Source organism: Meles meles, chromosome 9 (genome assembly GCF_922984935.1).
Source record: "Meles meles chromosome 9, mMelMel3.1 paternal haplotype, whole genome shotgun sequence".
NCBI lineage: Eukaryota > Metazoa > Chordata > Mammalia > Carnivora > Mustelidae > Meles > Meles meles.
Genome location: NC_060074.1, coordinates 26,846,057 through 26,862,735, shown reverse-complemented (window position 1 = coordinate 26,862,735; position 16,679 = coordinate 26,846,057). Strand labels below are relative to the sequence as shown.

Sequence of the window (16,679 nt, the reverse complement as noted above, 5' to 3'; positions counted from 1 at the left end):
TGTTCCACAAATAAGTGAAACCATATGGTAATTGTCTTCCTCTTTTTGACTTATTTAACTTAGCATAATCTCCTCCAGTTCCATTCATGTCAATGCAAATGGTGGGTATTCATCTTTTCTGATGGCTGAGTAATATTCCATTGTATTTATGAATAAATAATCTTCTTTATCCATTCCTCTGTTGAAGGTCATCTTGGTTCCTTCTACAGTTTGGCTATTGTGGCCATTGCTGCTGTGAACATTGGGGTGCATGTGGCCCTTCTTTCCACTACATCTGTATCTTTGGGGATAAATATCCAATAGTGCAGTTGCTGGGCATAGCATGGCTCTATTTTTAACTTTTTGAGGAACCTCCACACTCTTTTCCAAAGTGGGTGCACCAACTTGCATTTCCTTTCTCCACATCCTCTCCAACATTTGTTATTTCTTGCCTTGTCAATTTTTGCCATTCTAACTGGTATATATGAAATAAGGTATATTTCAATGTGGTTTTGATTTGAATTTCCCTGATGGCTAATGAATGACGTTGATCGTTTTTTCACGTGTCTGTTAGCCATTCATTTGTCTTTGGAGAAGTGTCCGTTCATGTCTTCTGCCCATTTTTTGACTTGATCATTTGGTTTTTGGGTGTTGAGTTTGAGAAGTTCTTTATAGATCTTGGATACCAGCCCTTTATCTGTAGTGTTATCTGTGAGTATCTTCTCCCATTCCGTGGGTTGCCTCTTTGGTTTGTTGACTGTTTCCATTGCTGTGCAGAAACGTTTGATCTCGATGAAGTCCCAAACGTTCATTTTCGCTTTTGTTTCCCTTGCCTTTGGAGACCTGTCTTGAAAGAAGTAGCTGTGGCTGGTGTCGAAGAGGTTACCGCTTATGTTCTCCTCTAGGATTTTGAGAGATTTCTGCCTCACATTGAGGTCTTTCATCCATTTAGAGTTTATCTCTGTGTATCGTGTAAGAGAATGGTCAAGTTTCATTCTTCTGTATATACCTGTCCAGTTTTCTCAGCACCATTTATTGAAGAGACTGTCTTTCCGTTGGATATTTTCTCCTTCTTTGTTGAAGATTATTTGACCATAGAGTTGCAGGTCCACATCTGGGCTCTCTATTCTGTTCCACTGATCTATGTGTCTGTTTTTGTGCCCGTACCATGCTGTCTGGGTGATCTCAGCTTTGTAATATAGCTTGAAATCAGGCAACATGATGCCCGAGCACTTTTTTTTTTTCTTTTTCAGCATTTCCTTGGTGGTTCAGGGTCTTTTCTGGTTCCATATAAATTTTAGGATTGTTTGTTCCAGGACTTGGAAAAAACCATTGGTGTTTTGACCAGGATGGCGTTGAAAGTATAGATTGCTCTGGACAGCATAGACATTTTAACAATGTTTATTCTTCTGGTCCATGAGTATGAAATGTTTTTCCATCTTTTTGTGTCTTCAGTTCCTTTCATGAGTGTTCTGTAGTTCCTCGAGTACAGATCCTTCACCTCTTTGGTTAGGTTTATTCCAAGGTATCTTATGGTTTTTGGTGCTATTGTAAATGGAATCAGTTCCCTAATTCTCTTTCTTCTGTCTCATTGTTGGTGTATAGAAATGCAACAGATTTCTGTGCATTGATTTTGTATCCTGCCACATACTGAATTGCTGTATGAGTTCTAGTAATTTGGGAGTGGAGTCTTCGGGTTTTCCACGTAAAGGATCATGTCCTCTGCAAAGAAAGGGAATTTGATTTCTTCTTTGTGGATTTGAATGCCTTTCATTTCTTTTGTTTTCTAATTGCTGTTGCTAGGACTTCTGGTACTATGTTTAAGAATAGTGGCAAGAGTGAGCATCTTTGTCACGTTCCTGATCTTAAGGGGAAGGCTCTCAGCTTTTCTCCATCAAGAATGATTTTCGCTGTGGGTATTTCATAGATGGTTTTTATGAAATTGAGGAATCTTCCTTCTGTCTCTACACTCTGAAGAGTCTTAATCAGGAAAGGATGCTGTATTTCGTCAAATACTTTTTCTACATCAATTGAGAGGACTATATGGTTCTTATCACTTCTCTTATTAATGTGTTCTATCACACTGATTTACATACATTGAACCGCCTTGCATCCCAGGGATAAATCCCACCTGGTTATGATGGATAATCCTTTTTTTTTTTTTTTAAAGATTTTATTTATTTATTTGACAGAGAGAGATCACAAGCAGGCAGAGAGGCAGGCAGAGAGAGTGAGAGGGAAGCAGGCTCCCTTCAGAGCAGAGAGCCAGACGTGGGACTCGATCCCAGGACCCTGAGATCATGACCTGAGCCGAAGGCAGCGGCTTAAACCACTGAGCCACCCAGGCGCCCCGATGGATAATCCTTTTAATGTACTGTTGGATCCTAATGGGTAGGGTCTTGTTGAGAATTTTGGCATCTGTATTCATCAGGAATATTGTTTTGTAATTCTCCTTTTTTATAGGGTCTTTGCCTGGTTTTGGGATCAACGTAATGCTGGCCTGACAGAATGAGTTTGGAAGTTTTCCTTCTGTTTGTATTTTTGGAAAGAGCTTCAGGAGAATAGGTATTATTTCTTATTTGATTGTTTGGTAGAATCTTCCAGGGACTCTTGTTTTTTGGGAGGTTTTTGATCACTACTTCAATATCATTACTGGTTATTGGGTCTATTCAGGTGGTCAGTTTCTCGCTATTACAGTCTTGGTAGTTTTTAGGTTTCCAGGAAGACATCCATTTCTTCCACGTTCCTTAATTTTTTTTTTTTTTTTTTTTTTTAAAGATTTTATTTATTTATTTGACAGAGAGACATCACAAGTAGATAGAGAGGCAGGCAGAGAGAGAGAGAGGGAAGCAGGCTCCCTGCTGAGCAGAGAGCCCGATGCGGGACTCGATCCCAGGACCCTGAGATCATGACCTGAGCCGAAGGCAGCGGCTTAACCCACTGAGCCACCCAGGCGCCCCCCACGTTCCTTAATTTATTGGCATATAGTCATTGATAATAATTTCTAATAATTGTTTCTGTTTCCTTGGTGTTAGTTGTGATCTCTCCCCTTTCATTCATGGTTTTATTAATTTGGGTCCTTTCTGTTTTCTTTTGGATAAGTCTGGCCAATTGTTTATCAGTCTTATTAATTCTTCAAGGAAGCAGCTTCTAGTTTCGTTGATCTGCTCTACTATATTTCTGGTTTCTAATTCGTTGATGTTTGCTCTAATCTTAATTATTTCTCTTCTTGTGCATTTGCATATTCTCTTAGGCTTTATTTGTTGTTTTTTTCCAGTTCCTTAAGGTGTAAAGTTAATTTGTGTATATGCGATTTTTCTATTTTTTTTTGAGTGAGGCTTGGATGGCTATGTGTTTCCCCCTTAGGATCACCTTTGCAGTATCCCATAGGTTTTGTACCAATGTGTTTTCATTCTCATTGGTTTCCACGAATTATTTATGTTCTTCTTTGATTTCCTGGTTGATCTAAACATTCTTAAGCAGGGTGAGCTTTAGCTTCCCAGTGTTTAAATTTCTTCCAAACTTTTTCTTATGATTGAGTTCCAGTTTCAAAGCATTATGGTCTGAGAATATGCAGGGAATAATCTCAATCTTTGGTATTGGTTGATACCTGATTTGTGTCCCAGTATGTGGTTTATTCTGGAGAAAGTTCCATGTGTGTTTGAGAAGAATAAGTATTCTGATATTTTAAGGTGAAATGTCCTGTAGTATATGTATGAGGTCCATCCGGTCCAGTGTGACATTCTGAGCTCTTCTTTCTTTGTTGATTTTCTGCTTAGATGATCTGTTGCCGAGAGTGGAGTGCCGAGGTCTCTTATGTAGTGGCTGCTCCCATGTTGGGGGCATAAATATTTACAATTGTTCGATCCTCTTGTTGGACAGACCCTTTAAGAATGATATAGTGTCCTTCTGTATCTCTAAGTGCAGTCTTTAGCTTAAAATCTAATTTTTCTGATATGAGAATTGCTACCCCAGCTTTCTTTTGAGGTCTGTTGGTATGAAAAATGATTCTCTATCCCTTCACCTTCAGTCTGGATGTACCTTTAGGTTCAAAATGAGTTTCTTGTAGGCAGGATAGGTATGGGTCATGTCTTTTTATCCAGTCTGCAACCCTGTGCCATTTCATGGGAACTTATGTTAACATTGATGTTAAGAGTGATTATTGAAAGATACGATTTTATTGTCTGTAATTCCTGTTCTATATCACTGTTGGGGTTTTTCTCCTTTTATGGAACCCCCCTTAATATTTCTTATAGGGCTTGCTTTGTGGTCATATATTCTTTCAGTTTCTGCCGTTCTTGGAAGCTCTTTGTCTCTCCATCCATTCTGAATGACAGCCTTGCTGGATAAAGTATCCTTGCATTCATGTTCTTCTCATTTAGTACCCTGCATTTGTCTTGCCTTTTTGTTTACGTTGTAGAAGTATTGAAAAAAATTGGTTGGTGCTGTATTCACGGAGAGTCATGCATCCTTCTGCTTCCTATTTATAAATTAGAGGAAGACAGTGAGGCATTGTGACAACCTTCAAGACAGTTTATCACTCACCGTCTGTTCCAGTACAGATTGTAAGAGGTTTTAAATCATATCTGATATAGAAACGAGGCCTTCATACTTCAGAAAACTGGTCAGTGAAAGAACAGCTGTGAGACCTGTCATGGAAATGGTAACATAGAATTTCAGTCAAGTCATAGTTCAAATAAATGTCTGTCCCTCTGGGGTTGTCCTTTAGAAGACGAGTGACTAGGGCAGCACTTAATGTGACACAGTCATCACTCCAAAGCTGAATTGTCCAGTATCTGTTCTGTTCCAGTGGGCACCACTTTCTCTTCCTGGAAAGGGAATCTTCTCAAACCCCCATGGTCCATTGAGGCATCTCATCCACCTGGACCTCCCAGGAATGCCCACCAGAATCAAGTCTTTCAGAACACAGGACTGGATAAGCTAGAAGTCTCTCTGGAATTGAATGAACTCTCTGCTTTTGCCTTCACAGTTGTCAAAGTTTTTTCTGGTTTTGGTCTTTGTTGTTGTTTTTTATCCTCAGAGAGAAGCAGATTAGGACGTGCTGTTCTGGGATCCAGAGTAACTTCTTTCAGTCCTTGTATCACTTTTAGGAGATCTGAATACCATGGAGGAAGACCGCATCCTTCTGTCCTTAACTGGAAAGGACGAGAGCGTGGGCCTCAGGCTCCCCGGCTGCACATGCCCTTGCCATCCATCAGCAGTTTCACTTCTGACGTCATACCCTTTTCTGTCACCTTCTCTGGTAGATCGTTGAGTATGGAAATGTAATCTCAGCATGTTGTTATGTTTGCGTTAAGTTTCTACTGAATGTCCTTCTCTTCCTCTGTGAAGCTTGAGAAAACTGTGTAGGGGAGGAAGGAGAATTTTCCCTCTACCCTTCTGAGTTCTTAGTAGAGACCCCTGCAATAAAAGACAAATCAACAAGACAAAAACAACTTTATTCATATGTATACATCATGTGTCTGCGGGAGATACCCAGGGAGAAATGAGTAGCTTCCAGGAGTGGCTTAGAGCTCAGACTGAAGCACTCTCTTAGAAAAGACAGGGGAAGAAAGATGGAGGCCTCGTAAAGGAGAGTAAATGGTTTTTACGAAAGATGCGTGGGCCCCTTGGAAAAATAGATGGGAGGTATGGTAGCTTGTGACAGAGTGTGTCTGGGTGTGATGTCAACTTCTAGTCTTTATACAGCGGTGACCACAGGCAGTCTTCCCTGGGTGATGAAACCCTTGGGGAGGGGATTTATGGTGATTGAGCTCCTTTTGGGGGAACCCAGTCTATATTTAGGCAGATAAGGGGAGTTCAGAGAAGGCTTCTCCCTGCATTTGCTATTTTTCAAGTGCCTACAGCTCAAAATAATATATCAAAGCTGTGTATTTTGGGTGGCGCGTCCTGAGCTCCTACTGTCACATTTCGGAGTGGCATATTCTGTTGCCCTGCATCTGTCTCTTGCTCATGTATAACAAACTGGTTCAGATGCTGAAATTCAGTAACTTCTGTCTCTGGTTTTCCACCTCTGTCTCTCAGTTCTAGTGGCTTTCTCTCTTGGGCAGTTGCACCAGCTTCTGAACGCCTGCCACTTGCTTCTTCTTCAGGGGGTCAACATAACAGCTGAGGCTTTTCCTATGATGAGAGGCAGGACCTCATGTAGTGGCCCTGGTGATCAGGGCACTGAGTGCAAGGGGACAAACACCTCTAGGTCCCCCTGACAGAGAAGGGGCAGGGCTCCATTGCAATTCTACGTAAGCATGTTTATTCCTGCCCCTGCCTCTTACTTCTGGTGTTGTGGAGAAGCCTGGAAATTCCCATTATCCTTCCAGCTGAGTGTTGCTTTTGGGCTGCTCTTAGCATTGGGGGTGGTAGGCAGGGCAAGAGAACACGTCCTATAGATCGACCCAGGACTGCCGTATGCAGTAGCAACAGAAATTGTGGCCATACCTGATGGTGATGGGATCGCTTGGGTAATTCTGACAAAGTGGTTGTCCTCTGCCTGGAGTCCCACTAAGGTTACTGTGGCCAACACTGGGACAGAGATGGGTTTTCTCCAAAGAGGTTGGGGTCTGTAGGTCCTCTCTAGTGAGAAGTGGATATGCCCCCAGATCTGACATACTTGGTGCCAAGGACCTTATAATTGGAAATTCTAAGCCGCAGTGTACATTGTGCATAAGACCCCATATCGATGCAGACCTTTTTTGAACTTTCTATCTAAAAATATATTAAAATTTACTTAAATTTCAGTGTGTCTAGAAATTCTATTGATACTATTTTTAGCCTAATATGAATTTCTTATGCCTTGTCATCTAAAATTGATTTAAACGATAACCACCTTTTTGGGTGGTTATTTTTGGGTAACCCCCAAAATAACCAATCTGTTCATTTTTCTACATAATAAGATCTTCAAAATATTTCTCTCATGGTCATGGTGTTTTGAAGGATCTTGTGTGGGCTGGTCACACACAATTGACTATCAGATGCCTGTGTTTTGGCTTTAACGTTGAAGGACCCACTTCTTTCCCACTGTTCAGACGAAGACTCCAAAAACAGACTCAACAAGAACTTATCTGTGGGGATCTGACAGGCCACTGACATTCCTGTCACTTCCATTAAGGAGAGAAACATTGAGTGGAAGCTGATCAGAATTGTTATGCTTTGTCTTTTACAGGCATTCTGGAGCCGCTAGAGCAGGGGTTTACAACCTCACCAAGTCCTTGGCTGTGGAATGGGCTAGCAGTGGAGTAAGGATCAACTGTGTTGCCCCTGTAGGTAAACGTTCCATATGAACGCTGTTGACAAGTTGTGCTTTTCTGATTCACTTTGTATTGTCGATGGAGGTATTTGTTCATATGCATGCAGACTAGGAAACACAGGTTTTTAAAAATAGGTAAAATTGGAGAGACTTATGCTTCGATTTACGACTAGACTGTCAAGCAGGTGAAAGGAAGTCAATGATTCTCAGTCTTGGAGGTATCTTAGAATCATCCAGGAAACATTTAAAAAACATTGAAAGGTAAGCTTGATTCCCTACTATGGAGTTGAGGTGTTGGTCTTTTTAAAAGCCACCTAGGAAATTCAAATGCAAAATGAAGATTGAGAACCTCTGCTTTAGAGAACAAATATTTGCCAGATTATGTTGTTATTTCTTGGTGTATCCTTAATGCTTCTTTAGGAGAGAGTGAAAAAACTAAGGTCTAATTCAAGTTAAAGATTGATTAGAAGTGAAGAGAAAATGCCTTGGGAACATACTTGAAAACTAGTAAAAGCCAAATCAAAGAATTCCCAAACAATTGAAATTTTATTTATTTATATTGGATTCAAATATTTTATCTGTGGTTTTACCATAATGAAAACCCGTGAAACCATTGTATTTTCCATGTCTCACATAACCACAGCCCAGGCTTCTGTTACAAATCAGAGATGCCTGGTGGAAAACTCAATAGACTCCTCTATCCCCCTTTTCCTACTTAATTGCCTCGCTGATCTATTTGTCGAATTATGCTTTTAGAGAACACATCTCTTCAGGAAAAATATAGGGCTTAGCTGGTTATTCAGGGAGAAGGGTTCACAAAATGAACATTCATATAATCCACTTGTAATCATGGTTAACTGTACTTCCTTGACAATATGAGAAAAATTAATATTAGAAATGTTGACTTTTCTATTAAGCCACTTTTTTGGTGTTGGTTGATGACTGCCTTGATGTCTTTGTGATTTTAAAATTTAGTTTTATGTACTTCATTTTGTTCTTTTTTTATTCTTAAACATAGGGAGTCATTTATTCCCCGACAGCTATTGAAAACTATGGTCCATCGGCAAACGACTTATTTGGAGGGTTCTTTAAGAGAATCCCAGCTAAGCGCATTGGAGTTCCTGAGGAGGTAATGTATATTTCTAACATTGATTCCAATTGCTTTCTTTTATACTTTGTAATATTGTGACATTTGGTGTCCTTTTTACACAGTCTCATAGTTGATAGAGGGTGACAGAGATGAGTGGTCCCATTGACACCAGCCCATTTCCCCTACACTTTCTGGCTCTGTGCCTTACACACTCACAGCTCTCTTTATCCAGAACGGAAAGCAGTGTGAATGAAGAACAGCCTGGTTTTATTTCATTGCACTTTTCAGCTATGTTATTTTATCACATGGCCTTTGTTGGTACACAGGACCCTAAGTCAAATCAGGTGAAGTTCCGTACTTCACTTCCAGAACTATGTGAAGTTCCATACTTGGTTTCTGTACGGTGACCAGATTTAAGTATGTAGAAATCAGTAGGTTTCTTAAAGGCCAGCAATATCAGTCTTAAAATACAATGGAAAAAGGATATTGTTTCTATAATAATAAAAATGGAACTACGTGATATAAACTTAGCTCTAAACAACAAGAAATTTATTCCTGAAGAACAGGAAAAAAGAATAAATAGAAACATGTCATAATCCTCAATTTAATTTCATTAAAATCATGGTTCCCTTTGTTTGATGACAGAGGGTCGCTACACTTCTGGTGAGCGTAGCATAACATAGAGTTGTGAGATACTATGTTGTATGCTTGAAACTAATGTAATGTCGAGTGTCAACTGTACTTCAATAAAAAAGAATAATAAATAATAGGGTGCCTGGGTGGCTCAGTTGGTTGAGCGACTGCCTTCGGCTCAGGTCATGATCCCGGACTTCCAGGATCGAGTCCCGCCTCGGGCTCCCAGCTCTTTGGGGAGTCTGTTTCTCCCTCTGATCTTCTCCTCTCTCATGCTCTCTCTCACTCATTCTCTCTCAAATAAATAAATAAAATTAAAAATAATAATAATAATAAACAATAAAAATATATAATATCAAGTTTCCCTAAACTAATGCATACATTTGATATAGTTTTGGAATTAAACACACTGATTCTAAAGTTTGTCTAGAGAAATATTAATGCAAAAGCAGCCAAAAAGTGTTTTGAAAGAGAATAATGGGGGGAATTTGACCTTCCCAGTATCAAAACATATTATAAATGTCATACTTCTTTAGGGTATCTGGTGCTGACATGAACAGAATAAATTTAGTGGAACAAAATGTACTCCTTTATCAGTACCATGTGTATATAAGGAGTTTAATAGGATAAAAGTAGCTTTTCAAGTCTGCGAGGAAAGGATTGACCATTTAGCGTAAGTCTTATGGCAATTGGCTGTTTCATTAGAAAGACATTAGGCCTCTTACCTCGTATCACTTACAAAATAATTTTCACATGTATTGAAGTGCTAAATGTAAAAGCAAAACCGTTAAACTCTTCAAAGAAAAAGTTTTCTAATTTCTAAACTAGCTTTCATTGGCATTTTGATGTCTTTCTTTCCAGAAATTTACTAGGCATACCCCAAAAGACCCATATTTACCAACCGTTTTACAGATTGGGATTCTACTGTATGTGTTTTTCTGCCACTTGCCTATGGCTATACCATGATATGTTTAATTAGATTCTACTGTTGCATGTTTAGAAACCATTTATATTTCTGATATTGTGGTAATTCTATAGTGAACATCCCTGAACACAGATGTGCACTCTTGTGTCAGGAGTAACTTTCTCGACTTCTTGAAGTAAAATAGTTTTGCATATTAAGCTTTTGGAGGATACTGTTAAATCAGACATTTGATGGGTCATTTTAAGTGAGATGTTTGGATTTCTATTCTGAAAACTAAGAGGGGTTTTAAAAGATTTTAACCAAGGAAGTGATATGATTAAATTTTTATTTTGCACAGAACACTCCCTTTGTTTATGTGAACTATATTATCTCTATTTGCTGTATAGAAATGAAAATTGAGAAGTTTAAGGAATATTTATCAGTTCAGTTAAAATAATAGTAATAAAGACATTATGTGTTAACATAATATTTTTAGTGAAAGTTGCTATACTTTATTTTTTTTTTAAAGATTTTATTTATTTATTTGACAGATAGAGATCACAAGTAGGGAGAGAGGCAGGCAGAGAGAGAGAGAGGAGGAAGCAGGCTCCCTGCCAAGCAGAGAGCCCGACGCGGGGCTCGATCCCAGGACCCTAGGATCATGACCTGAGCGAAAGGCAGAGGCTTTAACCCACTGAGCCACCCAGGCGCCCCTGAAAGTTGCTATACTTTAAAAAGCAAAAGAAAACCATTTTTTGCATTTGCTTTACACTTTTCTCTCATTCATGTATGGCTTAACAAAATACAGCTGGATGCTCACATCTGTGTCTGCATTCTATATGTTGCTATATATTGTTTTGTTTAAAGCATATGAAGAAATCCAGTTTCATGTACATGTACAGTTGGAAAAGGGAGGAGCGTTGTTTTTTTTTCTTTAAGATTTTTTTTTAAATTTATTTATTTGACAGACAGAGATCACAAGCAGCCAGAGAGAGAGGAGAAAGCAGGCTTCCTGCGGAGCAGAGAGCCTGATGTGGGGCTTGATCCCAGGACCCTGGGATCATGACCTGAGCTGAAGGCAGAGGCTTTAACCCACTGAGCCACCCAGGTGCCCCAGGGAGGAGCGTTTTAATGGTCTTTTTAGATTATTGTGGATATTCTTTGATATTTGATAAGTGGCTGTTTCTTAAAGATGGGTTGCAATGTGGGTTGACCTCAGACCATGTCAATGAATCTTTTGTACTCTGTTACATTAAAACCCACTTGTGTTTCTTGCACTTTGATTAGCTGTTTCACCCAAACATGATTTTGTGACATAAGTTATTGTTCTTTTGGGAAAAACTGGTCCACCGCGTTATGGAGAACTTGTAGATGTTGACACACAATCCATTATACAATATCAAAAGATCACATTTGTGAGGAGTCCAAGATGGTGAGAAGTAAGAGCCCTTCTCATTCTGAACACCTGCGAACTCAAGTAGAGATCTAAGAAAAGACTTGCTAGGTTCTACAAAGAGAAAAGTGAACACTTTCTGCAGGAATGACAAGACAGAAAAACTCACCTCAAAAAAAGAGAATAAGAGGCAGTACTGACCACCAGGAACCTAATCAGTATGGATATAATAAGTAAGATGCCAGAGCTAGAGGTCAAAATAACGATTATACTAATTGGGCTTGAAAAAAGCATAGAAGACACTAGAGAATCCCTTTCTGGAGAAAAAAGGGGACTAAAATCTAATAAGTCAAAAATTAAAAAGGCTATTAATGAGATGCAATAAAAAATGGAGTCTACATTTTTTAGGTAGGATAAATGAGGCAGAAGAGAGAATTAGTGATACAGAAGACAAAATGATAGGGAATAAATAGCTGCGAAAAAGAGAGATAAACAACTACTGGATCACGTGGGGGACAATTTGAGAGATAAGTGATACAATACAGCAAAGCAATATTAGAATAGTTGGGATCTCAGAAGAAGAGGAAAGAGAGGAGGGTGCAGAAGGTATATTGGAGCAAATTATAGCTGAGCACTTACGTAATCTGGGGAAAGAAACATACATTCAAGTCCAGCAGACACAGAGAAGCCCTCTCAAAATCAATAGAAATAGATCAACACCTCAGTATATAACAGTGAATCTTGCACATCTCAGAGACAAAGAATGTCCTGAAAGCAGCCCCGGACAAGAGGTCCATAACCTACAAGGGTAAAAACATTAGATGAGCAGCAGACCTATCCACAGAGACCTGGCAGGCCAGAAAGGATTGGAATGATACATTGAGGGTGCTAAATGGGAAGAACATGCAGTCAAGAATATTTTATCCAACAAGGATGTCATTCAAAATAGAAGGAAAGATAATAAGCTTCCAGGACAAACAGAAAATAAAAGAATTTGTGATCACCAAACCAGCCCTGCAAGAAATATTAAAGGGGATCCTTTAAACATCAAGAGAACTTAACAGTGACATAGACCAGAAAGGAACAGAATCAATATACAGAAACAGTGACTTTACAGGTAATACAATGACACTAAATTGATATCTTTCCATGGTTACTCTGAATGTAAATGGGCTAAATGCCCCAATCAAAAGACACAGGTTATCAGGTTGGATAAAAAAGCAAGACCTGTCGATATGTTATCAGCAAGAGAGTCATTTTAGACCCAGAGACATCTCCAGATTTAATGTGAGGGGATGAAAAGTCATTCATTATACCAGTGGACATCAAAGGAAAGCTGGGGTGGCAATCTTTATATCAGACAAAGTAGATTTTAAACTGAAGACTATAATAAAAGATGAGGAACGATGCTATATTATAATTGAAGGCTCTATCCAACAAGAAGATCTAACAATTGTAAACATTTATGCTCCTACATGGGAGGAGCCAATTATATAAGCCAATTAATAACAAAATTAAAAAAAATCAGTAATAATAGTAGGGGATATTAATGCCCCCCTCACTGTAATGGACAGATGTTCCAAGCAGAAGATAAACAAACAAGGCTATGAATGACACACTAAACCAGCTAGACCTCACAGATCTATTCAAAACATTCCATCTTAAAGCAAAAGAATATACATTCTTCCCAAGTGCTCATGGAACATTACCCAGAATAGATCACATACTGGATCACAAATCAGAATTCAACCAGTACCAAAAGGTAGGGGTCATTCCATGCATATTTTCAGACCAATTGGAACTTAATCACAAGTGGAAATTTGAAAAGAACTCAAGTACATGGAGGCTAAAGAGCATCCTACCAAAGAATGAATGGGTCAACCAGAAAATTGAAGAAGACTTAAAAAAATCATGGAAACCAATGAAAATGAAAAGACAACTGTTCAAAATCTTTGGGATGCAGCGAAGGTAGTTCTAAGAGGGAAGTATATAGCACTACAGGCCTTTCTCAAGAAACAAGAAAGGTCTCAAGTATACAGCCTAACCTTACACCTAAATTACCTGCAGAAAGACCCAAAAAAGAAAGCCTAGGCCCAGCAGAAGAGAAGTAATAAAGATTATAACAGAAATCAATGAAATAGAATTCAAAGGAACAGTAGAACAGATCAACGAAACTAGGAGCTGGTTCTTTGAAAGAATTAAAAAGATTGATAAAACCCTGGCCAGACTTATCAAAAAGAAGAGAAAGGACCCAAATAAATAAAATCATGAATGAAAGAGGAGAGATCACAACCAATACCAAGGAAATACAGACAATTGTCAGAATATATTATGAGCAACTATATGCCAACAGACTAGACAATCATGGAGAAATGAATGTGTTCCTAGAGACATATAAACTACCAAAACTGAACCAGGAAGAAATAAAAAACCTAAACAGACCCATAACCAGCAAGGAAATTGAAGCAGTCATCAAAAATCTCTCAACAAACAAGAGCCCAGGGCCAGAGGGCTTCTCAGGGGAATTCACAAGAGTTTTATCCACAGCAGTCACGTTGTTTTAACGGGCCTCAAATAGAAAAAGGCAGTTAATCTTCTGTGTTCTGTCAGGTTGCACACGGACTATAGATGTGTGTTACAGCTGTGTTTCGAGATGTGTTTCCTTGGGCAGGGAAGCAGCCCCAGGTGGGGAGCATCTGCTTTTCTGTGTGCATGTGTGTTTCTGTTTCCAGATCTCCCCACTGGTCTGCTTCCTGCTGTCCCCTGCGGCTTCCTTCATCACCGGACAGTTGGTGGATGTGGACGGGGGCCAGTCCTTGTATACACACCTCTTCAATGTACCAGGTGGGCCCACAAGAAATGACCATCACTAACTTTATGCCTTTTCAGGTTCAAGTTCTCAAAATCTCTTTCTTTTTGTTAAGATTTTCTTTATTTGAGAGAGAGAGAGAAAGAGCAGAAGCAGGGGGAGCTGCAGGCAGAGGCAGAGGGAGAAGCAGGCTCCCCACCGAGCAGCGAGCTTGATGTGGGACTTGATCCCAGGACGCTGGGATCATGACCTGAGCCGAAGGCAGACGCTTAACCGACTGAGCCATGCAGGTGCCCACGTTTTCAAAAAATTTTTAAGCAGTTACAGAAAGGATTAGGGTTTTCTCTCACAGAACATAAAACATGTACAAAATGTTTATATTCCTGAAAGCATCTTTAAAGGAAATGTTCCCAGTCAAAGAAAATATCTAAATATTTTTTATCATAGCACATATTTATCTATTTTAAGAAATTGCCTTGTGTATATAGCTTGGTGGATTTTTAACCTTGAAAAATATTCTTGATATGAATATATATGTATAAGGAGGAGATAGAAAAGAGGCAAGAGGTTGTCCTATTTTTAAGATGTAATTCCTCTTTGTTCCTCTAATAAGTGAGTTGTACATCTGAGCAGAAGACTGAGACCTATTACGTGGGGAAGGGTGCTACGGTACCATTTTACATTATCTTAAGGATATATATTGAATGAAACCATAGGAATTTGCTATATTCAACCATTTTTTTCTTTTTTGTTAATTTAACTTAATTTTTTTTCAGTGATCCATAATTCATTCTTTATGCACCACACCCAGTGCTCCATGCAATACATGCCCTCCTTAATACCCATCACCAGGCTCACCCAACCCCCCACCCCACTCCCTTCCAAAACCCTCAGTTTGTTTCTCAGAGTCCACAGTCTCTCATGGTTCATCTACTCCTCCAGTTTCTCCCAACTCACTTTTCCTCTCCATCTCCCAGTGTCCTCCATGTTATTCCTTATGCTCCACAAGTAAGTGAAAGCATATGATAGTTGACTCTCTCTGCTTGACTTATTTCACTCAGCATAATCTCTTCCAGTCCTGTCCATGTTGATACAAAAGTTGGGTATTCATCCTTTCTGATGGAGGCAAAAATATTCCATTGTATATATGGACCATATCTTCTTTATCTTTTCGTCTGTTGAAGGGCATCTTGGCTCTTTCCACAGTTTGGCGACTATGGGCATTGCTGCTGTGAACACTGGGGTACAGATGGCCCTTCTTCTCACTACGTCTGTATCTTTGTGGTAAACACCCAGTAGTGCAATTGCAGGGTCATAGGGAAGCTCGATTTTTAATTTCTTAAGGAATCTCCACACTGTTTTCCAAAGTGGCTGCACCAACTTGCATTTCTACCAACAGTATAAGAGGGTTCCCCTTTCTCCACATCCTCTCCAACACTTGTTGTGGACTGTCTTATTAATTTTGGCCATTCTAACTGGTCTAAGGTGGCATCTCCATGTGGTTTAGATTTGAATCTCCCTGATGGCTAATGACGATGAACATTTTTTCATGCGTCTGTTCGCCATTTGTATGTCTTCTTTGGAGAAGTGTGTGTTCATGAATTCTGCCCATTTTTTGACGTGATTATCTGTTTTGTGTGTGTTGAGTTTGAGGAGTTCTTTATAGATCTTGGATAGCAGCCCTTTGTCTGTAGTGTCGTTTGGGAATACCTTCCTCACCACTTTTAATATACAAAAGCAGTAATTTCATGAGTCTCAGCCAAATATAGACGTTGCACAGAAATATAAAATTCAAAGGTATTTACACTATTGCTGAAGAGTGTTCAGTGGCTTCTAGCAAATCAAAGTGTGGTTGATGTAATGCATGTGAATTTCTTTTTTTTTAAAGAGTTATTTATTTATTTTTATTTCAGTGAGAGAGAGAACACGGGATAAGGGGTAGGCAGAAGGACAGGGAGAGTGAATCTCAAGCAAACTCTTTGCTGAGCATGGAGTCCAAAGCAGGGCTCAATCTCATGACCCTGAAATCAGACCTGAGCTGAAACCAAGGGTTGGACACTTAACCGACTGGGCCACTCCAGATCCCTGCATGTGTATTTCAGTTTCATATCAGGGACCGAGGTTCACCCTACTCTTTTGTGTACTAACAGTCTACTCCAGGCTTCAGACCTTCTTTGCATTAATAAATGATAAGTATGGGACTTCATATTATTATTTCCCCCTCCTATCTAAATTTCTTTACTAGTAATTACTAGTAACATCAATGTGGTCATGTGCAGAAGATATCATGGTTTTTGTGTTTTTTTTTTAATTTCATTTATTTATTTGACAGAGATCACAAGTAGGCAGAGAGGCAGGCAGAGAGAGAGAGAGGGAAGCAGGCTCCCCATTGAGCAGAGAGCCCAATGAGGGGCTCGGTCCCAGGACCCTGGGATCATGACCCGAGTCAAAGGCAGAGGCTTTAACCCACTGAGCCACCCACGCGCCCCAGATATCATGGTTTTAAGGCCCCTGGTTAGAAAGACAGAAACTCCTCCATGTTGTACAATACCATTTTCCAATAGTAGTTAAAGTGGCCACTTCCCTCCCCGGCGGAGCTGAGGGTAT

At 39.5% G+C, this 16,679-nt stretch overlaps 1 protein-coding gene across 2 annotated transcripts in view; it reads left to right on the top strand.

Moving 5' to 3' along the window:
- The window catches only part of LOC123950858 (peroxisomal trans-2-enoyl-CoA reductase-like), a 28,315-nt gene that overhangs the window by 9,667 nt on the left and 1,969 nt on the right, over positions 1 to 16,679 (top strand). The window contains exons 5-7 of one of the 2 annotated variants that reach the window (XM_046019326.1): positions 7,160 to 7,256; positions 8,262 to 8,372; positions 13,996 to 14,107. In XM_046019326.1, coding sequence (XP_045875282.1) covers positions 7,160 to 7,256; positions 8,262 to 8,372; positions 13,996 to 14,107 — 320 coding nt within the window. Of the gene's footprint in view, positions 1 to 7,159; positions 7,257 to 8,261; positions 8,373 to 10,838; positions 11,633 to 13,995; positions 14,108 to 16,679 lie in introns of those variants that run through there. The other variant, XM_046019327.1, reaches the window with a different exon arrangement.